The sequence below is a fragment of the Scomber scombrus genome, chromosome 9 (genome assembly GCF_963691925.1).
Source record: "Scomber scombrus chromosome 9, fScoSco1.1, whole genome shotgun sequence".
In the NCBI taxonomy this organism is placed as follows: Eukaryota; Metazoa; Chordata; class Actinopteri; order Scombriformes; family Scombridae; genus Scomber; species Scomber scombrus.
In genome coordinates, this window is record NC_084978.1 from 18,529,656 (window position 1) to 18,556,114 (window position 26,459).

General features: G+C 40.6%; 4 protein-coding genes across 5 annotated transcripts; 2 read left to right on the forward strand and 2 right to left on the reverse strand.

The window, feature by feature from the left end:
- Positions 1-1,130: 1,130 nt before the first annotated feature.
- hmgxb3 (HMG box domain containing 3) lies at positions 1,131-14,348 on the reverse strand. 2 transcript variants are annotated; one of them, XM_062425705.1, is made up of 21 exons: positions 14,263-14,348; positions 13,395-13,559; positions 13,090-13,264; positions 10,054-10,563; positions 9,845-9,952; positions 9,562-9,696; positions 9,166-9,410; positions 8,889-8,998; positions 8,709-8,789; positions 8,383-8,462; positions 8,190-8,297; positions 7,901-8,041; positions 6,564-6,871; positions 6,263-6,390; positions 5,270-5,401; positions 4,962-5,146; positions 4,657-4,879; positions 4,368-4,501; positions 3,825-3,944; positions 3,330-3,539; positions 1,131-2,996 (listed from the first exon to the last, which is right to left on the reverse strand). In XM_062425705.1, exons 2-21 carry the CDS (start codon positions 13,532-13,534, stop codon positions 2,397-2,399), a joined length of 3,873 nt encoding a protein of 1,290 aa, XP_062281689.1. In that variant the 5' UTR covers positions 13,535-13,559; positions 14,263-14,348; the 3' UTR covers positions 1,131-2,396. The 2 variants fall into 2 exon arrangements, with proteins under 2 accessions (XP_062281689.1, XP_062281690.1); XM_062425706.1 differs by lacking the exon at positions 14,263-14,348 and adding an exon at positions 14,000-14,035.
- Positions 14,349-14,949: 601 nt separating this feature from the next.
- On the forward strand, positions 14,950-16,295 carry LOC133985952 (SLC35A4 upstream open reading frame protein). Its single transcript, XM_062425708.1, has 3 exons — positions 14,950-14,964; positions 15,346-15,444; positions 16,092-16,295. Exons 1-3 carry the CDS (start codon positions 14,950-14,952, stop codon positions 16,287-16,289), a joined length of 312 nt encoding a protein of 103 aa, XP_062281692.1. The 3' UTR covers positions 16,290-16,295.
- A 509-nt stretch (positions 16,296-16,804) lies between these two features.
- slc35a4 (solute carrier family 35 member A4) lies at positions 16,805-18,280 on the forward strand. Its single transcript, XM_062425707.1, has one exon. It carries the CDS (start codon positions 16,846-16,848, stop codon positions 17,821-17,823), a length of 978 nt encoding a protein of 325 aa, XP_062281691.1. The 5' UTR covers positions 16,805-16,845; the 3' UTR covers positions 17,824-18,280.
- Positions 18,281-18,353: 73 nt separating this feature from the next.
- si:dkey-201i24.3 (kinesin-like protein klp-20) lies at positions 18,354-25,118 on the reverse strand. Its single transcript, XM_062425265.1, has 17 exons — positions 25,107-25,118; positions 24,940-24,994; positions 24,329-24,396; positions 24,193-24,240; positions 23,923-24,051; positions 23,602-23,684; positions 23,406-23,516; positions 23,152-23,280; positions 21,840-21,976; positions 21,524-21,726; positions 21,350-21,427; positions 21,112-21,238; positions 20,895-21,019; positions 20,614-20,745; positions 20,261-20,428; positions 18,536-18,686; positions 18,354-18,406 (listed from the first exon to the last, which is right to left on the reverse strand). The coding sequence occupies exons 1-17, from the start codon at positions 25,116-25,118 to the stop codon at positions 18,354-18,356; spliced, it is 1,809 nt and encodes a 602-aa protein (XP_062281249.1).
- Positions 25,119-26,459: the final 1,341 nt, after the last annotated feature.

The window sequence follows — 26,459 nt, forward strand, 5'->3', positions numbered from 1 at the left end:
TTTCTCTCCTGTTTCACTTCATCTTAGAACATGTTTGTCCAAAGAAAGATCCCTAAGCATTTCTTGATCTTCTTAGCAACAGCACAAACAGTCTTGGGCTTCGTGTTGATGTTTGGCCTCAATATGCTGGTTGTTCTGGTCCGAAACATTGCATTTTATTAGATAAGTAATGTGCAGCTCCATAACGAACTCTGTGAAAAAATGAAAGGTCTGTGTTGAATAGTTAAAAAAGACTGATAGAGTCAATTCAGTTAATTTAACCTGTGTGATGAAGCTCTTTTAAGCCAAGCATATCCTTCCTCATGTCAAACAAGTGGAAGGCGTTATTAGTTAAGTGTTGGGTATCAATATAGTTAATATATTTATTAATAATAAAATATAAATATAGTGACATATAACCAGTATTTTAATGTAGCTGGTCCAGCTTGTGCTGAGCCTTACTTTACACTTCTGAGTAGTTTTAACTGTGTAATATTTCCCTTTGACACAGTTTACACTCAATTCCTGTAAATCCGCAATCCCAATGACATTGCTTGCGGCACCTCTACAATTAGAGGTACTGTTAAAAATGTTGTTTTTTATTGCAGAGTCCAAGCTTAAAAAAGACAGACAAAAACAGAGTGGAAATGGAAATAAAAGGAATAGTGTTAATGTTAGCATATCAGCCAATAGAACTAGCCTATATTTGGGTTATGAGGGCAAAAGTGATTTTTAAATTGGATCTAATTCAACAGAGGCGTGTTTCTTAAAGGGTTAGGGTTAGAAAAAGTTCTGCAAATGCCTCACTTTACTGTATCGAAGGTTTCTCTGCTTCAACTCTCCTCCATCTGTCCAAACTTCACTGTTAGGAGCTCTTGCGTTCTGTGGCGTTCACGATAACCATGTCATCGATGGCATCTGAAGCCACTTTTCATACCACATGACTGGTACGGGAATGTTAGTAATTCTGTCGGTTAGATTTGATGAAGACATGAATAAGAAAAGACTTCTAGTAGACTAAACATGATTGTGTTTTTCCCTTCACTGCTGTTATAAATTATATTTGTGGTCAAAGTCCAGTTAAAAGAAGCTTAATCACTTTATCGCAAAGTCTATTTATATTTATTTGTTGCATCAGCAGTTTAATTTACAGCTCCAACTATTGCAGACATTGCAACATTTTCTTTATTTACAATACACTTGGCTGCTGTAATTTCTTTTGACCAACAGATGTCCTTATTGAATACTTGAGGTTTCAGTAAATGTGCAGATTTTCAACACAACTGCCTCAGCACTCCAAGAGCCTTGTTAGTGCACCATTAAGCTTAACACTAGTGACCAGTCTTAACAAACTAAGAAAAAACAATCATCAGATTAATTTCTAACGCACTTTGTGCTGCAGGTATTCTAAATATCTTCAGTTTGCTCTCAGTTGGTTAACTGGAGTTGAGACAATTCATTGAATGCATCCTAGACTGGGTCTCTGTTGAAAAGATATTTTGAGCCTAAATAAAACAAAGGCCACAGAGTTCATCAACACATTAAGATACAGTACAATCGACAGACACATGTCATCATCCCCTTTTAAAAGCAAACCTCAGTCCAAAAGGCAACAAGTGAGAGGTAAGAGTGTGAAACATAAAGCAGAGCTGTCGCAAAAAAACAACAATAAATACAGCATGGGTAACATTTATATTCCAGCAAGAAGCAGCTGAGTTATTAAAAACCCTGTATACATTCTTTCAAGTAACAGGAAAACATGATTTATACTTTCAAGTGTATTACACGCGCGCACACACACACACACACACACACACACACACACACACACACACACACACACACACACACACACACACACACACACACACACACACACACACACACACACACACACACACTTCCTTTAACTCTTGGAAACTTACTGGTTAAAAAACACAAATACTTACATTCTTTTAGTCATTTGAAGTGGTAAGTTTTGACAGTCTCCATTATCTGTGTATTTATTTTTACATTGACTTAGAGATGGTTATAATGACCTTATAACCTGCAATCTAAAATGTAATTCTTTAGTTTGTGACAACTGCACTTTACATGAAGGTCCACTTCTGCCAAAATGAACACACTTTATCCATATTCAATATATACAATCTGTAAATTCAGTATAGCTGATCAAATATGCTCCCTCACAGGCTAGCAGTCCTTATTAACAGTTAAATACTGTCCAGCACTAAAACTCTTCATTATTCAGTTTCCATAGTCATTGGGTTAGGGTTAGGGTTAACACCACATCTCTTCTCCTTCTGGTAGCACTTTCATCTCTCTTAAGGGCAGTCCTCTCTTTTCAGTCAGGGATTTTTATATTAAGTCCACCCCTCTGCCTGCATGTCAATCCATCTGTTCATCCTGATATTCTTTCATTCAGGCAGGATAACCTCATATGTAGTCTCTGCCCCCTCCTCTTGTTTCTGTCCCCCCGTACCCATTCCTTCATCTTCCTCACTCTCTGTGTTGATCTGGGCCACTCCCAGTCGGTACAGTGCGTCTCTAATCACTACCTCTCCAGGTTGGCAAGCCTTCACCACTTGGTTGATCTGCTCGTTCACAATGTCCCTGCTGGAGAGAAAATCCACTAGACGGTTGAAAAGGTAGTAATAGGCTGTGTTGTTGAAAACCACAGGTTGCTGCCGTGCATGGCTCACTGAGGAACAGTCCTCTGGTTTCTCTGTGGAGTCTTTGTCAGCTTCATCTGTCTGTTTCTCCTGTTCTAATCCTTCCTCCTTCTCCTCCTCCTCTCTCTCCAGCTCAGCCACCAGGCTGATGTAGGGCTCCAGGTCTCTGCAGAGGGCCAAGGAGTAGTGTTCTGGAGCAAGGGGTTCATGGGCCAGAGCCGCTCCAGGAGGATGCACCAGCCAGCAAGAAGACGACTTGGTGATGGGGTGGACATGCTGGTTCTCTCCCACCAACGACTGGTCAGCGCTGTACAGCTGGTCCTCCAGCTCAGAGCACGACACAAACTAAAGAACAAAAGAGATGGTGGATTTTTGGATTAAATTCAACTGCAATGCATCCAACTAAAATGTAACTTTTAGGACATGGACTAACACAAGAAAATCCTGTAAATCCACGTTTACCATTTTCTGTTTTATAGCTTTAATGTGTGTAAACAGTAATGACCCTGAGATTTCTTTTTTTCAAGCTACTTTTCAATTATATATTTGAATATACTTACAATTTATCTGTTCCAAAAAAAAATACTGATAAGGTCTTTAATTAATTTTGTTTTCCATTTTAAAAAGCACATACTAAAGTTTCTCAACAGATAACTAAATTTGATTGAAATCACTCACCACAGGCTTCTCAAAGGGGTCAGAAAAACAGCCTTGGTTCCTGCCCCACATCTGGGCTGCCAGCTCTGGGTACTGCATGTCAGTGCACAGAGCCACCTGACGAGCGCAGTCATTCACGTAGACTGGGGGCCAATAGCGTGAGGACAGCAGCAGGTCAACATGGTCTCGAGCCGTCTCTCCTCTCACCAAGTACTTAGAGCCACAGACCACCTGAACACAGGGAAGGGACAGATGTGGACAAGTGAACACTGAAAACCCTTTTAAAGTTTTGCAGAATAACAGACTCAGTGTGATGAATAAAAACTTTTGAAGCTTTAAAAAAGTTCATGCATAACTTTGGTGTTTCATGTAGGGCTGGTTTGTAATTTCAGTTTAAAATGCTAAATTTTGAACAAGATTTTTGGCACAAAGAGCTTTTTGGTTTGGTTTTGAACTGGCAAGTCAACTCATAATTAGGATGACTAGTTAAAACAATGACTGTGCTGCTGTTTTTACCTTGTGGGGGCAGACCTTGGTAAGCTTTCCAGCAGTGAGGTGTTGAGGGGGCTGGGGGGCCGTGGAGAGACCACTATGAACAAGCGTGTACAAGGAGATCAGGGAGGCCAGCAGCTCATTCTAACACAGAAGGAGAGACCAAGGAGGCTTTTATTTAAACAAACTCCCACACAGTTTTGAGTATCTTATAGTAAGCAAAGATAAGATGAACACAAACATGGAGTAATGATTAAGAAAACATTCTGTCAAACTATTTCAGGTTTCCACCACAGCAAGCAAACTATCTTCCTTAAATGCCCTTGAGGGAAACATTTAACCACTATCAGCCTCAGGGTAAAGGGCAGGGGAGGGAATTTCCTGTGCTGTAGACCAATAACTTATCACATGATTGGTGTGTTTGCTTGAACAGCAACACTTGTATTTTTGCTAACTTTTTGCAGTCAACATGTTTACTTTAACATTAAAAAGCTAAAACGTGCTTGCATAATAAGCACAAAGGCACAGGTCTCTCACATACAAACACACACGCGCAGACGTGCACACCTTGTTAGAGCCTGGGGTGATGTTCACCCCACAGCTGTCCAGTATTGTTCTCAGCTCGTCGTCACTGTGATCTTCAATCTTGTCGAGTCTCAGCTGACCGTCATGAATGAGACGTACCAAAACTGATGGATCTCCTGCAACAGATGAGCAAAAGATTACATATCAGGGATGGAGACAGTTTTCTCCCTGATTTCTGACTTCAAAAGAAAACCCTTTTCAAGGATTAACAGTAAGAGGATAAATGTGTACAAGTGCTGAAATTAAGTTGTAGTTTATAACACACTTGTACCTGAGGGCTTCTGTGTGTGTGACAGGACTTTATCCTTCTCTGTGTTGATTACAGTGGGGCTCCTCATCAGTGGGGGAATGAAGGGAGCAATAATAGAAGCATCTACCCGTGTGATGGGGATGTCTGTGGGGAAAGCTGCCTGTTCGATTGCTTCACTTTCCATGGTCAGCCAAAAGTCATCCACGTGCACCTCATCCGAGATTGAAAACTCAGGCCATGTAAACTACAGAGAAGAATAAAACATTATCACTGCTAAAAAGCTCTATAAGTGTTTTAATTACAATCTTTTGGTCTGAATTTGTCACCTCCACATTCTTGAGCTCCAGCACATTCTTTGTGTATCTCTGTGCGATCTCCAGCTTTGGAGCAACGCCACAAATGCCGCAGATCATATCATTGTAATCTCGCACTGTCAGACACTCAAAGGCCCAGTAGCCACTCAGGAGAAGCTCTTGAATTTGAGATGACTCATCTGGATTCAGAGCGTGGACTGATGCAAAGACAAAAACACAGGATAGTAAACAGAAGTGATAAAAGTGCCATTCAAAATGACTAAATTGAACTATGATGGTGGCAGCATCATTGTGGTCCCAGAGTAATCCACAGTGTTTACCAGGGTGATTGGGGACATGGTCCAGTAGGGTCCTAGCAACCTGAGAGGGTGGGAGGCCCAGTTTAAGATTGGCCCTGATCTTCAGGAACAGATCAATACTGACCAGCAGTCTGTTCCCAATGTTGAACAAACCTGTCAACAGACAAAACAAATCAACATTTTAATCCACAGAAAAAGCTGGTTGTAGGTCACACAGCCGTAAATATCTTCAGCTGTTTACACCTTTGATACAATGTGTGAAAGAACTGTTACCATTAACTAACTGACAAAATACTATCTCATGCAAATAAAGCAAAAAAAAATGATGAAAACCCTGTAAAAACCTGGACGGAAAGAGATGATAGTGACGCCATTAAGTACTGCCTCATTAAGCAGCTGAATATCAGAATAAACCAAGCATTGATGTGGTTTCATTGAAATTCTTCTGTTGATATTTGCTGATATTTTCCTTAAGCATGTAAAACCGTGTGACCTGTGTTTACTGCCACGAAAGGGGGTCACGCATTATTAACTGTTGAGGTGCCCCCTTCTGGCCAAGGAGCATTATCCTGAATATACCCAAAATGAATAAAATTATCTTTTGCTTAAATTTAGGTCTACTCTAATCAGCAGAGGTTCTGCAAATTGTGTTTTAATATATATATATATATATATATATATAGATTTCGGGGGCATTTTGGAGAAATGACAGGAAACAAGGGGAGAGAAAGATGGGGAATAACATGCAACAAAGATCTGTGGCCAGAATCAAACCACATAGCAATGACTGTAATTTTGAAAGGTAAGATAAAGTCACACACATGATTCCTAAGAGTTTACCCGCAATCTCATCTGTTGTGTTGAGATAACTCTGTCTCCTGACTACATAATGAGGGTCAACTAAACATAGGCAACAGAGAGCTGTCTGCCATGGGGAACTTCACGTTTGAATAAAATGAACAACATAACAGACACAAGGGTTTGTTGTCAACGATTAAATTAAATGCTGTTTACCTGGATGCAGGTCAGTGAAGCTGTGCAGGGCCAGACACTGAACGTTGAGACACACCTTGAGCTGGAGAGAAGCCGTCTGGATCAGTGTCTCAGTCAGCAACCAGCAGTCCTCCTGTCCTGCAACAGTACTACGATGTGCACACAAATACGCACAAAAAAGTGCATTCATTAGAAAACCAGACATCAACACAACATGACAGTGTTGAAATACAAAAACAGAAGTACAGAAATGAAGATGAGCTTGTGATTAAATGTCTGTTTAATTATCTAGACCTCGTTATCCCCATTCCTATCTTCTCACCTCTGATCTCCTTTGAAAAGAGGGTAGTTACACAGGCTACAGTGAGTAGCTGCTGATTCATAGAACTGAGGCCACCCAGACTCGACTAGCGTCTCCGCCTCAGTGCCATCCTCCTGTTCCTGGTCCCCTGGCTGAACCAAGACGATCTGAAGACTGTTGAGCTCCTGGATGAGGGTCAGTGTCTCCTGGAGCTCAGTCTCGCTCTCGGGAATCAGAATGGAACGGCGCAGTAGCTGCAGGGTAGACTGGCGCTGGAGGTCTTTCTGAGCAGTAGTCAGGGCCTGGTATGGATCCAGCAGAGTCTCAGACTGCAAAAGAGGGTCAATATGAGAACAATTGATCCAAATTCAATTATTGAAGATTTTAAAGTGAATTCAGACATTTTCTTTAAACACATTAAATAGGTCATAAATGTATTTCTAAATGTGCAAAAAGCATTTCAACCATTTAGATTTGAATTGTGGAGCTAAGCTTCACAAACTGTGTTTCAAAATGTCTGTGTTCAGGATTTAGTGGGCGGGTTTATGCTACAGCAGCAAAATCACAATGATTTTGCTGCTGTAGCGGTATAAATACATTCAGCGCACACTACTACTACTACAGTCTACAGTTAGCCGCCGAGCTAGCCGCAGAAAGCTCTCAGACGTAGCGTCCATGTTTCTGGTAGAGGTGGTGACTTTGATTGACAGGTGATATTTGGTAGGGGGCGGGGTTTCAGCGAACTTGGCGGGCACGCTGACAGCGTTTGGGAGCAGAGACAGAGGCTGATTTTTACACAACTTTGAAGCCTAATTTCAAATATTTGGGGATTTTTTTAATCCTTCAAATTTGGCAGGGTGGTTAACAACACACTTTTCTGTGGTATGTCAAACTCAGAACACATATTTATTCTTACTTTACATGGACTTTAAAGAGGGATGAGGTGAGAGGTTTAATAATCAACACAATGAAAGTGGCTCATTGCCTCAGAAAAAAAATTAAGGCGCAAACAAGGAGCAAAAAATATCTAACAATAAGCAATCAGTAATGAGCAGGGGGAAATACAGTGCTACCCCTGTTATTAGAACTGGTAAGAGAAGAAAATCCCAATAGAACCTGAAATACAGTGAAAAAAAATTACATAAAGAGAGAAGAAACAGACTATTAAGGACGAAAAAAGATGACACCAATTCTGAAAACTGCAAAGATGAATGACTTCACATTACAGACCAAGATTTATGATTGCTAAAAGGCAACTGCTCAAGTTTGTGTTGAGACTCAAAAAGGAGGTCAAGAGGTCAGAGAAACAGCTGGAGATTACAGTAATCCTACAGTATGTGAAGGAAGTAAGCGTTCACCTTTGTTCCTTTGGCGTTCCTCTGCGTCAGCTCGCAGCCACATTTAGGGCACACGGCAGGTTTGTGTCTGTTTTTATACATATAGTCACAGAATGGGTTCTTACAGCGACCCCTGCCTCGAGCTGTAGACAGTCCCAAATCCTAAGAGAAGAAAGAAGACCAATTTATCAAAAAATTAAACAGATTAAATTATTTTGCAGGAAAACACTGAAGAATTTCATTAAGACACAGCAGTAAAACTCTAAATTCAAGCAAGCTAAATTTAAACAAGAAACAGAAATATACTAACAAAGTTGGAGACTGTGTGCTGTTTGAAAGGCACGACTGACACGATATTCACTCCCCTATCAGTCAGTGAAGCAACAGGCTGACTTCCTTCTGCTGCAATCGGAGGATCCTATGAAAAAAATACATACACTGAGTAAGGACACCTAATGAAATTTGTAGCTTTATTATCTATTTGTGTGTGTTTGTGTTTTTACCTGCTTGGCTGTGGTTGTGACTGCCTGGCCAAGCTGTTTTAAGGTGCTGGGTTTGAGACCTGTGAAACTCTCTCGAGGAACTGCGGTTACAAAAAGAAAAAAAAAGCCCCCGCAACCTCATCAGAGAGCAAAAACCTCAGAAGGTACAGTCACCTCTACAGACATCTCACTTCCTCTGAGTGTAACCAAATACATTCATAGTGGTCTGCACTTGCGAGTGGTAAGCACTGAATGAACATACAATCAAACTGTAAGCAAGCTAGGACCAAAAAGAACACATTTAATGAAGTCTCATTAAAAAGCAAAACGCAAATGATGCACAATACCAGAGGAGGATTTATTGTTGTTCGCAGTCGGAAATTTTCCTTTGTCAGGTGGGACAGTTATGATCTGGAACAATGCACGGCCTGGAAATACAGATACAAGCAATTAGTTCATTCATATTAGCATGGTCTATTTTAACACTGCAACGGAACATTACCTGTGAGCCGTATGTTTTATCTCACCTGTGCTATAATAGGCAGGGAGGATGGGTCTTACAGGTCTCTTCGGCACAGCTGCACTGCTTCTGCTTTGACTATGGGCTATCACACCTTGCGCACTGTCTTTCAGTTGCCTATTCAGTGAGAGAGGGAAAGTATGTTGACTCTCATACACACTGTTGTCAAACTTATGATAAAAACATTTAGTAAAATCACTTTAAGAAGGCCACTGTGTGTATTTACTGTTAATGATATGCAAAAATTCAAAAAACTTCCTAACAGAAACTCAATGGACGCTCACTCTGTTTGTTCCTGTGATTTGGTGCTGCTGCCCTCTGGTGGTTTTACAGCTGGAACTGCACACTGCTTTTTGGCACACCGTTGAACTTGCCCTTCTTTTTCACTCCCAGTGGTGTTTGTTTTAGTGATATCAGCATTCCCATCCTGAGCACAGGGCAATGTAGGTTGGCAGCTTTCCTTAGACTTGGTTTCAGCTTTCTCTGGCAATTGCTTGGATGCAGCTTCTTTCTCTTTTGTTTTCTTTCCCTGATATATAAATGCAGCCAAAATTACTTAACCTAAATGGCAGGTCTTAATAACATTTACGGAAAAAAGAGAAACCTGAATCATAACCTCTGTATGTTCATGAAAGATTCAACATCACAAAACAGTTATGCATATATGTCTTGATACTTACAGCAGGTATCCATTTGCCACCAAGGTGGCTCCCACATTCAGGGCATGTCGGTGGTTTGTGGCGGGTAACATACACAAACGAACAGCCAGGATTTAGACACCTCCCTCGACCTCTTCTGGTGTATGTCTTCACAGACTGCAACAAACAGGCAAACGTATAAATTCCTGTCTATCAACTCTTTTTACCACAGCCACACGTGTGATTTTGACTTTTTTCTGTGTATTCTGTGCTTACTAATTTAGTATTGACTTTTCTAAGCTGGATGGAAAGTGTGGGTGCTTACCATTTTATACGAAGGATTAGCAATTCGTTCTGCACTGGCTCCTACAGAGACCATCATTACTGGGCCCACAGAGCTGACACCTGCCAAAGACTTGGGCTCCAGCAGGTTCTGAAGTGACATGAGGAAAGAAATGTGTCACTGCATTAGTAAAAACACTGTGTTTTAAATGGTCTGCTACAGCATCTGTTAGAAGGACATTAAATTCTTACCTGGGTGGGTATGATGGCAACCATCTGTGCCGTTTCCCCCTGTATTTGCTGCATCATTGCCCCGCCATAACCGCCACCAGCAACTCTTGTCTCATTTCCTTTCAGTGTGACCTTGTTTGCTTTATGGTTAGCAGCGCTCTGTGAGACTTGGGCATCTGTGGAAGCCGGGGCTTTGGAGGAGACGGAGGAGGAAGAAGAAGGTGGGTTTCCTTGTAAGGTCGTGGGATGAGACGCCGCTGCCGTTTCCTCTGCTACATCATTGACAACAATAAGCTGCTCGGAAAGTTCTACTTCACCAGCCAAGTTGAGAGGTTGAAACTGAGGCTCTTGGGTGAGAGAGGCAGAGGGCAAACCTCCCTCCACTGGAGGATCAAGAGACTCCACGCAGACCTCTGGCTGAGAGAATCCTGGCTGGTGATTCGAGGAGCAGCCTTTAGCCAAGAGGAAGTAGCTGGCTCTGGGGAGGATCTTGCGGAAGCCTGGCAGGTCTTTGGAGGGACTGAGAGAGGACTGAGAGAAAAAAGCCATGGAGAGACTTTTTCATAGAGTAACTGTGAAACAATTGTACTATACACTAGTACGTACATTAGGCTGGTGCAGATGACAAAGCTCCTCTGCTATGATAATTGAGGCTAATGGCTGGGTCACTTCACTCTGATTTTGTCTGTAATTACATGAGCCAAATGTATTCATTACAACTGAAATCAATCCAGTTGACAGCGTGAGTGCTCTGCAGTGCATAATCATAAAGAAAAGCTAAAGCTAAAGCTCTATCTTATGAAAACCTGTTAGCACCATTATTAATTTATGGCTGTGCATCCTACTGACACAACATTTTATATATATTAACCAGGAGAGTTTAGCAGATGAAAATGAGAGTCCCTGTAATCTGTAATAACTCATTGTTGGGTACTTTTTGATTAACGTGATCAGTGATCTTAAATTAAATTATTTTGTGTTTTAATGGGTAACAAACCATGATTCAGATTCACATGGAAAGTACTCTCAATGGGCCAGATGCAAAAACATGTTCGTATTTTTTTCTTAAATCTGTCGTATTTCTTCATGACTTGGAACTTACAAGGGTGCCGCGTCGGATTCATCAAACACTCGTATCACCAGGAAACAGTCGTAAATGACATTCTTGAATATGATGTATCCGACCTGTTGTAAATGAATGCGCGTTCCCGAGAATAGTAAATTAACATGAATGACGCCCCCCAAAAAACCATATACGGTCAGGCGACCGGCAGGTTGTGGAGAAGCTCCATTCATGAAAATGGCACTAAAGACTAAGAAGAAGAACTTTACGAGCTCTCAGACTGAGGTCCCGCTCTCAGAAACACATATTATTATTTAGTGTGTAAGTGGTGGGATTAAAGTCCAGAGAAAGCCAAAGAATGAGGAAAAATTACACGTGCTGTGAATGCTGTCTCGGCTGTTGCGCGTACTGTCACAGAAATAAATACAAAAATGATTTGACATGAATTAGATGCCAAAAACATCTCCTTCGGGGTGTCATCAGCCAGGGAGCTAAAATATAACTTCAATCACCAATATTTCAATTAAATGAATAAAAGTAATTAATAAATAGTCAGTTTGAGTTGTGGAAAAGTAACTGTGGACAAGTCGCTTTGTAGTTTCAGCTGTTAATATTTATATAATATATATAATTAGAATTATATAAGCATGCATTATATCATGGTTTCAATTGTCAATTTAAATGACTGATATATCTACTTAAATTGTTAAATAGCCTACTACTTTATACTAAATAGCCTAATACTTTTGCAGACAGAGTAATGTCATCATGATAATGGATCAGTGCAATTCGATGAACGGGACATAATCCATGAGCCAGGGTGTGAACTACAGGGGAGCCAGGGGGAGCTTGGCTCTCCTCAATAAGACATGAGCTCCCCTGATTTGTGATTTTTTTGGCGGAGGGGTCTCTAAAATACTGACAATATAATAAACGCTCAGCCTGCGAATCAACATTATTAATTTCTCTGTTAAGTGGTAGTCAGCATACAATTAAAAAGAAAAATCCAAGTCAGTTGACTCTGAAGACCAGAGCTAGCGGCGTCTTCTACCACAAATGTTAGTGACAACCGCTGATGTTACACCTGCTGCCGGACTGCTGTCAGCACAGACCTGCTATCACTCGGTCTGACAACGCAGGACAAGCCGGCAGAAGAAGTTGGAAATGAGGGTAACAGTTCAACAGCTCGACCTCTCTGTGTATTTGTGCTGATAAACTAAAATAGTTTACATCACTCCACAAAGTATAGCTACCGTACCGTTCTTGGCTGTGTTGTAGGCTACCATACAGTGTTGTTTGGTCTTGATACCCATGTAGAGGTGTTATGTGTTCATTAATTGATGACAGGTCTGCACCACTTGTAAATTTTGTACGTACCTAAGAGAAAATCCAAAATATGAGAAATGGTGAATGCGGCAAATCCTCGTAAATCACTCGTATGCATGATTTGCAGAACAAATCTGTACATACGAGTGTTTCTTGCATCGGGCCCATTGAGTATTTGTGTGACACATTTTCATCTTTTGAATTGGTCCATATGAACAAACTTAAATTTCTTTAGAACAGGCAAGTTTTTCTGATTTTTAAATGAGGAATTAATATTCTGAATAGTTGTGAAGTTTAATCAGGAAGTTTTATTCTGAATATATACATTTCATTAGCTACACCTGCGCACTCTTATGAAATCCAATACAACAGCCCTGCCATGATTTTTACTTTTACAAATTGTATACATTTCAAGTTTTTGTTGACATAGTCAGAAAAGTGATAATTACACTTTATGTTTATTATTGAGGTCGTAGTGTGTGATGGTGGTGAACTGGAATGCATTATGCTGAATGGTGTTCCTAATGTTTTGTCCACTCCATTAACATACATGAGGGGTGCAAAATATTAGGAACACGCGTGAAGTGGCCAATGAGTGTATAATCGCCATGAATTTTCAGTCACCTAGATAAAAACAAACTAAAAAAAGAGTCAAGGATGTAGCTTACTGTATCTATGCCGTCTTTCTCCGATTTGGCCTTCTCTAGGTAGTAGCTTTTCTCAGCTACGCTGAGCCTTTTCCAGCTCTCACTGATACGCTTGTTGATCTCTGACTGTGGCAGATTAGGGATTTCTTGTTGCATAATCTGATGGACATCAAAGTAGTATAGCAGGTAGGCAGACCTAAAACAGACAGATAACATGTCTACAGTCAGTACGTGACAATGGGCCAGAATTGTAGGCTCAGTCTGTTTCTTAATTCTGTGAGATTTTGACAGCAGTGCGTCAAAGTCCTTTGGGCTATGTAAATTACCTGGGTTTCTTAGGTTTCTCCACATTGTCTTCCTGAGCTTTGCTTTTCCTCTTTCTTGGAGGAGTCACTTCCATTTGGTTGTAGCAGCTCTCCCCTTCGTCAGTCACTTTCACCACCTCATACAACTTCACTTTCTCCATGATTTCCTAGGATCTACGGACCAGTCTGAAAAATAGTATGACATTAGTTTGTAGTTCAAGAATCTTCTTGAAGGGTTTATGAGGTGGTGTTGTATTAGAATACAATAGTTTTAACTGAAGTGAGGTGAGCAAAAAATTACGATAAAAACTGGAGACTGTATTCATATAACATTACATGATAATATGCATTTAACACCATAATTAGTAAATGTTACAGTGGTGCAGCAGTAAAGCATAATTGTGCAACGCCACTCTTCTGTGTTGTGATGAAAGCACTGCATTTCTGCAGTTTAGGATAGCTCAGTGGGTAAATCTCAACTGATGAGAGGCAAATAAAGATACTTTGCAATGTTTGTCTAATAAAAAGCCACTTAAAGTAGGACAGCGTAACTGGGCTGGTACTCTGTGCAAACAGAGACATAGCAGGACAGTGTGTTGATCATAATAACATTATACTAGACATACGAGGACATGCGAAGGACTCGTTGAAGGGGCAATAAAGCGCTAACATGTTAAAAACACTGGTTAAACGCAGCTTTAATGGCGTGTGTTTATACTGCTTGTACGGTCAGTGGGTTATCCAATGAAATGCCTCCTTATTGAAGCCTTAACTTCGACGGGCCGAGGTTCTACAAACTGCTCAGAAAGACCTTTAAAAGACGCCAAAAAAGTCGGACATAGTACAGACGGTAACCAATACTAAAATGTGTCTATGCTTCATATCAAACCTGAAATTCGCGACGCATAAATGTCTGTAAAGTATCTCCATTTGTCGTCGATTTGTGGAAGAAAATACATTACATGGCGGTTTGTTGCTATGGTCCTAAACCAATCAAATGGCGGAATAAACAAGGATGGACCAATCACGGTAGACGTTTTTGACACGTGAAGGTAACGCTTGCGTCCTGTAGACCTTCGGAATACAGATAGGTGCAGTTCAAGTACTCCGTACAGTCCACTGATTGCATGAAAAGAATCAGTGGTTAAGTGACATAAAGCTCATTCCGTAAACTAGTCACCGTTTCAATTATGGTCAAAGTTTTTTTCTCTTTATATGATTCTTTAACAGCTAAAAGGGGGTTTCTATTCAATCGGAAGGATGACGTTTTATACTAAAACAGATCTACCCTCTTAAAGAATACTGCTAAAAAGCTACTGCTAACTAAACGTTACACATTTAATCATAGGACAGAGACATTAAAACACACGTCTAACTACACAAAGGAGAAGGCAGCAGTGGCAAAACAAGTTCTAGTTGTTTTGTTACTGTCGCTGTGGCCTGTGCCCGGGTGTATTTTTCAACTATCCGCGGGGCCGTAAACACACCGCTACATACCCAGACCAAACTAATCGCACCAGCCAAAATAAGCCGCCCAGGCGTATGAGCCGAACACTGATAACCCCACAGAGCAAAGATGGCAAATGACAAGGTGAGTGTCTTACTGTGCTCTGGCTGTAATTGTATTATTTTCACGTGTCTGGTCAGATGACAGCAGCTGCTAGAGTAGCCCAAAGAAACCCTCTCAGTAGCTGTTTGCGCTTTGCTAAAATGAACGTTTCTGTAGCGATATACTCTCCTTACGCTCACTTGATCTGGCTAAGTTATGGTGCTAACAGCTAGCCAGCAAACTTAAACTGAACTATTTAATTCTCATTTAACTGTTCTGTCAGCGAAGGACTTTATGCCAAATTATATCAGTAACTTAAAGATTTTATGCCGTGTTGTATAGCATCGTTAGCTATCCTAATTGACATCAAAGTCGGAATTGCCACTTTCTTAATTCAAATGTGAAATACGTTTTCTATTTTAGGATCCACTGAAACAGTTGAAAGATCTGACACAGCTCAAAAACCAGCTGGAAGAGATCCAGAGGCGAGTGGAGAGCGAAGTCTCCGTGGGAATCCCTCAGGTAAGTTATCATTGTGCTCCTTATAGCTGACCATATGAGGACATCAAGTCACAAGTCAGATGTTCCCCTCCTCTACCAACCTCGGATGTTTTTTTTTTTTCAGTTATAGTTTTGATGGTAAATGCAATTAATCTTATTCTCATGAGGAATATATATATATATATATATATATATATATATATAATGAAATTAAAACATATTTCTCCTGACTGAAGGTGATGAACTAAAAGAACAAAGAGAATCACACAATATGAGATCATGTATTTTATATATTTAATTTAAATGCTCTTTCACTGTTATATATTTGCGCTTTGCTTAGTTTTGTCTTAGGACTGTCTTATCTACCCTCTTGTGATTAATTTTTGTTGTTGTATTATTGGTAATATGATGTTTTACCACTGACAATATATACCCTCTTTAGCCTTTATTTAACTAGGTTAAAGTCTCATTGATTTAAAATCTCCCTTTCAAGAGTGAGCAGTGAGAGATTCACATTTGAGAAATTGGAACCAGAAAATTTGACTTTTTTTCTTATAAAATGACTTAAAACAGTAATCAGTAATCACTGCAGCTCTAGTTGGGATTATTTAGCCATCTGTCCTTTCCTGTGATGGGACAGTGCTGTAAACTCTGTCTTGCTCTTGTAGGGAGGCTCAGTGTTGGGATCTCCATTTCTAAAGGGCTTCCTGGCTGGCTATGTGGTGGCTAAGCTACGCTCCTCTGCCATCCTGGGAGTGCTGCTGGGAACAATCACTGGCATCTATGCAGCACAGAGCTATCAAGTGCCCAACATTGAAAGGACTGTGAAAGATTATATGAACAACTTGAAAAAAGGACCAAAGTAATTTGGGCAGACTGCTAGTCTTGCCAGTTGTACAACGGGCACAACCAAAACAAACACTGCTGCAGCTGCTGGTTTGTGAGCGGCCTATTACAGAACAACCTTCAAGATTTCTGTGTAGAGTGAACTATGGACATGATATAACTGGAATTTCACATGGGACTCAGACTGAAAGACTTTCTTTCTCTTTTTTTTGTTTGTATTTTTGTGTAAGTTTCAGATTCACTTAAAAACAGCTCTTCATTTTCACTTGTTTCTGTTCAAAGTTGACACAAGATGTAAGACTGAAAGGTTTTAAGGTTTGGTCCCTTAAATTTCATAACTTGTTTTAGTTTTGTTTTGAATTGGTCATGTGTAAAACAGGCAGTAATTCCTGCAAATGTGTCCCACACCTTTTATTGTCATACAGAGAATTATGTATCTAAGTATTTTATAATTGATATTTAAATGGTTGAGCTTTATAAGATTAAATAGATTAGCCTAAAATAAGGAGTTTTTGCACTATAGCTAGTATTCAGATTTGTTAGGAATTGAAAAGTGTTCATTTTGCATCATTGAGGATGATTGTGATCCAGAATGTGGGGACCTCTTCCCCAGTGAAGTACAAGAGAAAGTGTGTTAAGAGGCTTCAGTGGGGCGTCCTCTTGGTCCTGATGGTCCTCATCTATGGCTCTCATGCACCACTCATCACCCTGACCAAAGTAAACGGTCAAGTCCCTTTCGACCCCTCCTCATGTGTCGTCATGATTGAATTAATCAAACTCCTGATCTCTCTGGCAACTCTTGTTCTAACTGGGGGTATATCCGCCTTACATGCTCCTCCACCTCTAGTCCTTGTGGCTCCGTATGCCGTCCCTGCCATACTTTACGCCCTCAACAACAACCTGGTAGTTGTCATGCAGGACTACATGGACCCAAGCTCATACCAAGTCCTCAGCAACCTAAAAATTGCCTCCACTGCCCTGCTGTACTCCTTTTGCCTGGGCAAGAGGCTCAGGCGTGGTCAGTGGTTAGCTCTGGGGCTCCTCATGGGAGCTGGGGTGTGCCACAGCTACAGCAGTCTGGATCTAGGAGATCCTGACAGAGATGAAGTGGAGCAAGGTCCAAGGCTTCATATCACAGCTTGGGGGCTTTTCCTTGTGCTGGTGTACTGCTTTGTTTCAGGGCTGGCAGCAGTTTACACAGAGAGGGTGCTGAAGAGCCAGAAGCTGCCCCTCAGCTTGCAGAATCTCTACCTCTATATGTTTGGTGTGGCCATCAACGGGCTGTCCTCCTTCTCCGCTGTAACAAGTGAAAAGACCTTTCTGGAGGGATACTCAGGGGTGGTTTGGGCGATTATAGCAGGGCAGGCAGCTAACGGACTCCTGATGTCTGTGGTGCTAAAGCATGGCAGCGGGATCACCAGACTGTTTGTCATTTCCTGCTCCATGCTGGTTAATGCTCTGTTGTCCTGGGCCATCTTAGGGCTGCAGCTCACTCCTTTTTTCCTCCTACCAGTTTCTATGATTGGACTGGCAGCTTACCTTTATTACAGATAGTAGAGTCTTCACCAAACAAATCACAAGGATCAACTGACCATAAACGAACTCCCATTACAAACTGTTCGTCTCCCAGTTCTTGAGATTTAGTTTCAAATGTGATTTTGTTTTCTGCCTTCTGTCTATCTGCCTTTTTTAGTCTCATTTTTCATCCAAAATCCAACATGTGGAAATTTTGTAACCATATTACCATATCATGTCAGCTGAAGCATTATTTGATCATCTGCATCACATTTAAAGGTCCAGTTTATAAGTTTATTACAGTATTGCAAGTACATTCAAATAATAATGCAAGTAAAGATAATGATATCTTTCAGTTACACATTTCTGATGAATGCTGCTATTGTCATCTTGGTGTTTTTTATCACATTCTCTACCAAGAATAATAATCAAAGATAAAATAAAAGTGTTATTCTGTGTGGTAACTGTGTGGTAACTAATAAATTGTTTAAACAGTTTTATTTCTCATGACTTACACACTAATTCATAAACATCTTATCATCATATATTCATTGCTGTTGGGATAACAGTTAAGCTTTAGGATCACCTCGCACAGCTAGAGCGTCCTTTAACTCTCCCAGTGCTGTAAAGACAAGTAGAAGAAGTTAACATGCAGGTGGAAGGAACTATCATCTCACATTCAACTTTAGAGGTTAAGCTTTATCTGTAGTATAACCTCAAGTCTGGTAGAGGTTGAGAAACATATACTGACCTTTGTGTAGCTGTTTATTGTCAGCCTGCAGCTGCTGGTTCTGGGCAGACAGGTAAACCGCATCCTGCACAGCCTCCAGGAGCACACTTCTATATCTGCCCTCTGACATCTTCCTCTGCTCCTCGCATACCTGACGAAACACGCTGAACACCTGATGAGCAGAAAGGGAGTTAATTGAATAAAGACAGGGGTGATGCAGGAAGATGGAAGTCAGATATGCTTCCTTTATTTAAATATTTGGCCCAAAAGCTGTTCAATGAACAAATTGAGGGTTTTTTGTATCAGACATCTATTACGAACAACCTCTTTTTCCTGATGGTATGTAGAGTCTGTGTCCCTGATACAAGGTGGCACTCACAAAATTCAGTTTGTTTTATTGCACCCGTTGCTGTTCCATTTTCAGATTTAATAAACATTTTTTAAAAAAAAGACTTACTTGATGTCAAGGCCGGTTTACGTAAACCTGACAGAAATGTTTCAAACTGCAGTGACCCGTCAGTGTGGTAAAATATGGACTATAATTATGTTGCCTCCAGGCACTGAATCAGTCAATACTGGGACTCCAGAGGAGATGTGTCAGAGCTGCATCATGTCAATGATCAAGCTTTATGCAGACATTGTCATGAGTAAGATTTCAGTATATTGAGCCATGTAAGATGAAAGCTTATTGAAGATATTTCCCCAATAGTTATGTTGAAAATAATGTTATTTTACATGCTGTAAACACCAGAAATGATAGTAGGATACTAAAAAAACATCACTGAGATAATAGAGATTGACCTAAAAATGAAACATTTGCATTTAAAAATGTTGTCAAGTGTATTGTCATTAAATGTCTCTAAAACTCTCCAGAATTCTTGTATTTCTGAGCTCAGTTAAAGGTGCAGTGTGTGGCATCTGGCGGAAATAGAATATGATATTCATAAGTATGTTTTAATAAGTGTATAATCACCTAAAAATCAGAATCATGTTTTAGCATGAGCCCTCATATGGAGCAGTACTTCTTCCACGGCCACCATAGATTCTACATGTGCAGGAGGATGACGGGAGGGGTATTCAGTTGGTTGCAATCAGCAACCTCACCACTAGATGCCACTAAATCTTCAACATTGGACCTTTATTATATGTATTGAATATTTTATATATTGATATTATTGTGTTTACTGTGCACATGAGGAATGCATATGTAAACATTTGATTGTATTTTCATGTTTAGGAGTGTGAGTATTGGGGCACCGTACTAATTTACCATCATACACAAAATACTGCTGCATACTCCTAACTCCTATTCCTGACCAAGGAGACCTGTGGAGCTCTGTTAAATTATTTGGGAGCTGAGACCAATTTTTGAAACTTAGAAAATGTTATGCATCGTTCTTAAATCTGAGACTAAGTGTAAAACGGCCTCATTCTTAGAATTTCAACATACTTTAGACCAAAATCTTACCCTGTGCAGCTTCATACATACTGACCCAGGTGTTCTGATTAGCAAAACGCATGCAAACACATTAACTGTCCATATGCAGACTGAATCACTCTTACTTTCTACAGAGCTCAAAGTTCTCAGTAGCCATCCCTGATTTCAAGCATAGAACAACTTTAAATCAATATGACATTTAATTCCATTACACTGCTTCAAAAGAGATCAGCAAAAGCCAAACTAATTAATGAAAATGTATTATTACTTGAGTCAGTGTTCTCTCACTGACCCAAAAAAACTCTCACCTGCAGGCTCTCCTCCCTCAGACAATGTAGCTCTGCTTGGTGTCTGTGATATTGATCCTGCAGGTCTCTCTCAGCCTGCTGGGCCTCAGCGCGCAGGGTTTCTATCTGCAGCACCAAGACCCGCCTCTCTCTGGTCAGCACCCGCAGCTCTCTCTGGGGGTCCTCTGTCTAGCAGAGGAATAAATGAAACCATAAAAAATGCAAAGGAATAACGGAATTAAGTTGCAAATGCAGTGGTTTCCACTCTGCACAATAAATCCAGCGTTGTATTAATTTGAACTGACTCAGCACCCTCTGCTAAGATAGATCACAAACTGAATAATGTTAAACAACAGTGTATCTCATTATCTTACTGGTAGCTGCTGCTGTGCCAAGTCTCGCTGCATCGTCTCCACCTCTTCCTGAATTAATCTCCCATGGTCCTCTTTAAGTTGCCTCCTCCGCTCCAGGGCTTTGCTGTACTCCAACTGAGACTGATCATTAAACTGACAAAATAAACGTCTTATTGTGGGTTGCCGGCTGTCACTCACATAAATCTTATCTATATGTTTAACAGGGTATGCACAAAGCCTTGTACACAGTCAGTCAGATGCATGGGTGTTCTGTATAGTTAAAAATGGCAAGATTTAGATACTTGATGGCAGAGGTCAGATTTCTCAGCAGCAGCCCCATTTTTCGATGTTTCCTCTCCGAGAGTCTCCCTCAGCTGATTTATTCTCACTACCCTCTCCTGGACTTTCTCCACATTCCCTTTACCCTCTGAGGACATGAAGAACACACACATAATACAAGTCATGGGTTTCCCTATATATAAGAGTCCACTTTTATTTTTTTTAAATCAAGCATATTACCTTTGATGTGATCTTCCATTTCCTGTCTCAACTGTTCCTGTAAATATTTTAAGGCGTCTGTACTCTCTCTGTGATTAACGCTGTGATCTCCAGTAAAGTGCCAATTGCTATTCAGGGACTGACAGCTCTGCCAAAGCAAATGCAAAACATGGTGTTCACTTCATCATGTTGGAAAAACACGCTTTTTTGTCTGTTTGTTATCCTTTGCCAAACTTGTGTGGAAAAGTAATCTGTTCACATCTGTTAAAACCTTAATTTTGTCTTTCATCTTCTGTGACTTTTCCCTCCTCTTCTCCCATGACTGATCTTTCACAATCTGTTTGAGAGATCACAGGATGTGTTTCAGTTATGTACTCAGTATAGTCCCTAAAGCAGATGCTGTTTAGTATCAGTGTCATCCGAAAAAATGTACCTGCAGGTTTTGGACCAGCTCTGCTAGCCTGTAGGTGTTGTGCACTGTATTTTCCCCCTGTGACATCATTGCGTTTCTTACATCCATGATGCAATCTCTGATCTCTTGCTCAGCTGCCCTCGGACACCAGCAACCAATAGCAGCCTTAGTTACCAAACTACTCACTTTTTGGGCCAATGCTAAAGCAGAGGGTGTCTCGTCATCTAAAAGACCCACATGAGGAGGAGAGTCAGTTTTGCATCAATAAGTCACCCACTTTTATTTTAAAGGATTAAGCTTTGATTAAGATGGTGTGTTTAGGACAAGTGGATCTTACCTTGAGGGTGGATACAGTAGATAAGAACCGTCTTACTGTTTCCTGTTAAGGCGTCATTTAGGAGGAAAGGCAGGAGCTTGTCAGTTGTTGTGGTCTCAAGTTGGATTTGGTCCAGAACTTTCATCAGTGGGCTGACTCTGGAAAGTAATCAGCTGTTATGGCTGAGTCCAACACACACTATGGATTACAAAATGCTGCTACCAGTCCAGTTATATGGTATTTTAATATTCCTATATGTTCAGAGTTTTGCTCTTTGGTCATCAAAACTGTATGTGATGAGACAACAGGCTGGAAAAATCATCTGTACATGTTAGAAGTTGAAGCTGTGTACAATTATAACATATCTGTATGTATAACAAACTTAATATATACACTTTGTAGTACTAATCTTTATTATATCCTGTTTTTGCACGTATATACAAGAAATCAATACTTTACTGTCATATACTAACAGGAAATGATGAGTACCAGTCAAACAGCCACTTTAGGATGTTATTGCTAACCTCACAAAGTGGCAGCAAAATGTTTTTATTATTCAGTAGCTTAGTTATTTTTTGCTTTCTGATGTGTTACTGGAGCTGTTGCACCACTATTAACACTTAGTTTGAATGTTTTCTAGCTCTTAGTAGCTCTGCAATGAGTACCTCAACACACACTTAAAAATTAAGTTTTCATCAAGTGTGTATACTTACTATTTAGAGTGTAATTGTTTGGCACCTCTCCAGTGTGAACAGACTACATACTTAAAACCTGCTTAGAATAATTTTGTTGTATGGATTCTGGACACGGGGTGTGTTGAAGATTGTCGTACTCTATGTAGGACAACTGTGGACGATATGTTAATTTTAATCTTAGGTCAAGCTGCCAGATTCATAGAAGTGGTTGATACAATAGGAAAAAAATGAAATAGAGCCTTTTTGTAGCAGAAAACCTTGCAATGATTGTAGATGGCCTTGTCTATTCAAGTGTCACAGTAAGCCATGCCTGTGTAACAGTGAGCCAGCATGCACAACACCAAAGCCCATCCTTCCTTCCTTATTATATTGATGCTTATACTTATACATACCCTTGTACCCTTTTCATAAGTCCTGAATGATTGTTGTGAATGACTGTTAGTCATATAACCAGCTCACAGGACAGAGTTATACCAGAGACATAATAGTGACTTCAGTACCAATCCGTTGTTCAGGTATTTGGCAATGAGCCTGATGGTTCCCACAGACAGAACAGTTTTTAAATACGTAGCTCAACATTAGAAAATTATTTTTAGTGCCTCTTTCCCATGTAATGGATAGCTTGCTGTATAACTGACCCTCGGAGGTCAGTCATGCCGGCTCCTCCTGTCAGGCTGAACAGCTGCAGTCTGCTGCGGCAGACCTCAGACTCTACTTCCTCGGCATGGTATTTTCTCTCAACAGTCACTAAGAACAGGGAACTACATCTGTGAGAAACACACGCCATAAACAGGTAACCGCAATCCAAGAGTACGACACTTAGTTCCATTGTGTTTAACCATTCAAGGTTATTCAGTAAATGGATTACATAATAAGAGTTTATGTGACCTACCTACTGGTAATGGAGCCTGCACTGGCCTTCAGTGTTTCTCTGCATGTTTCATAAAGAGTATATGCCTCCTCTGCCGAGTCCACACACACCTCACTTAAACCTCCTATAAGACTGGGACAAACAGGTGCACGTGAAATTTAAGTGTTCCCTGCATAAAGCATTTCAATATGTATTTATTATTACTGCATGAAATCACCTTCCAAGGACTGGGTGCATCACAAGTTTTAGAGTCTGTCTGCTGAGTCTAAGGAGATCCACGGCACAGCCATCTGGATGAAACTGACATCAAAAAACATCTAAAGTTATCCTTTATCATATTGTGCCTATTATGATTTGTGATTATGTTGTTAATTAAAGGGCGAACCTGAAGGAATGACACAGAGATGAGCAATTTCTCTTTCACTTGTGATGACATGTGACTAAACAGATTTGTCAAAACCTGCAATCAGAGTAAAGATTAACAGTAAGAATATATAAAAATTGTCAGTATTGGTTGTGGTTTTGTTTTGGTCTCCACCTGTTTGATGATACTGTGGTCAATCAGAGTGCTCATCCTCTCAGTGGAGGCTCCACATATCAGCAGCGCTCCATTATAACCACTAGATATGGACTCAGTGAGAGGCTGCAGGAGCTCAGAGTGGAAATTCTGCAGATTAATATTCAGACTTTCAGCTTCTAGACATCACCATATTCTGTAGTTTGAGGCAGTAGAGAGGCTTTGTGGAGTAACTCAAATAAAAAATAAAAACACATTGGTATAAATCAGAGGTCAGAAGGTCTTCTGTACCTGTATGCTGTCATCAGTCACAACTTGGTCAAATAAGAACTTTTTTTCCTGTTGAGAAACACATACAGGATTTAGAGCCTGCAGAGCAAAAAACTAAATGGTGACAGTGACTTGACCTTTTTTTTTTTTTTTTTACCTTATCCTTCCCTGATATGTAGGTCACAGTATGTCCATCTTCACCAGTAACTACACAATTTTTACCCTCTGAGTGCACAAAAAGATACAGAACAGAAGTTTTTAAAGTGAGAGGCGAGCTTCCCCAGGGGGACTCCAAACAGGGGAGGCTCAGTGAATGGAAAAAATATTACATTAGTTATTACATAAGTTATCAGTGAGGTCATGTAGAATAGCCTTAATATGTGTGATTTGGTTAAAGAGCCAGTTCAGAGATAGTCAATCTGGGGAGTTTTCCCAGAGTCAGACACTAATAATTGCCTTAGGACAGACTTCTTCATGTATTTGGTGTAGTCTGAAGTTATGTTAAACAGCAATGTTAGGTTATCTTGGCTCAATTGTTGAGTGTCTATGGGATCAAATATTATAATCATGATCCCATCCAGGCATCCAGGAACTGAGCAGAACTATTCAAGTAGACTGATAGGGTAGAGGGGTGGCCTTTTTCCGAAGCTTTGTCTGAGGAGGCCCACAGTCACAGACTTTGAAAACCCCTGACATTGAATATAGAAACACATCTCTCCATGATACCATAGAAGATTTATAGATTTTACATTTTCCCTCTTGCTTTACCTGGAACTGTAGTAAGTACAACACCGACTTTCACTGTTTCACCTCCCTCAAACAGCTGCAGAAAGATGGAGATCAGTCAGAGATCACCACCTGCCAGTCTTCATTCACTTAAATTCTATTTTTTGTCATTTCACAATGTAACGGTTGTTAAAAGAATTGGTACTTACAGGTGCATTCATGTTCCCAGTGTCCATCCTGTGCTTATGTCTACCATAGCTGTTCGGTCACCTGGATTTCATTACACTGAGCTGAATTATTAATGAGACAGAATCTACTTTCACTGGTCTAAGTGATCAGGTTACGGTTACCAGGATGGACAGAGAGGTCAAAACTGAGGAATAACCATCCTAACTAGGTCATTTTGAATCATGGAAAAGTCACAGAACTGGTTTATTCTTTATTAATTTTCCATTTTATTACAAACAATGATGTTTTGTTAGGTTTTCTAATAGCGGACTCAGAAGCAAAATACAGATGGGGAATCAACAGTGAAACAGTGTATATTGAAACACAAGGTAATTGAAGGTGGAGTCTCAGCTGCGGCAGCGATGGAGCATGTAGGCGTGAATGGAACTGGGCTCGAGGTTGTGGTGAAGTGAGCAGGCAAGAAGAGACTGAACTGTGGGGCTGGAAGGCGGGCTGACGTACACCTGAGGGACAGGAAGATGTGGATTAGATGAGCGATCAAAATCAGTAGAAAACACGTAGAGAAAGCACTGAACTAGTGAACAGGATTGGTCTGAATGTTACCTCATAGATGAACTGATGAAGAGTGGAGTTTGGAGTCAGGGTAGATATACTGTTGAGTCTTGACTAATGGATAAGTTGCAGGTGGGTGGATTGATTGGCAACGGGTGAGCATCTGCCAGAGACACAACCAGTGACAGACAAACAAGGAACAAACCAGATACAAGAGGGAGAGAAAAATGGCCAGAAACAACCTTGGCATGTTTACAGCAAACATTAACGAAAAGAAATCAGTCGTGACAATACACCAATAAACACCATCAAACAGAGAGGAGAGCTGTGGTGGGGTGTCCCGTTGGGAGAATTTACACACATTTCAAGAGGCAAATTCATTACAGGAGTCCCATGCTGTGTTACTGGAGTGGCACACCCAAATTCTTTTGGCCAGTCCTCCACATACACAGTGTATGTGTTCAGGAAGGTGACAGTCTCTTTCAGGTCACAGTCACACTGATAGGGGTTCCTACCCGCATGGAGGATATCCAGCTGCTCCAGTGAGCTCAAACTGTTCCCTGTCTCATGTATCAAGATGGTTAGCTGGTTATTATCCACCCTTAGCTCCAGAAGCTGGGACAGGCCTGCCAGAGAAGGGAGACGTTTGAGGCGGTTGTTAGACAAATCAAGCTTTTTCAGGGCCTGCAGTGTGTTATTGAATACTTCCAAAGAATTATAGCTAAGATCCAGCTCTTCCAGAGATGTAGAGAATAATGAGTTAACCTCAGTGATCCCTGAGTGAGATAGATTGAGCACCCTGAGCGTTGTCACCTCTTGGA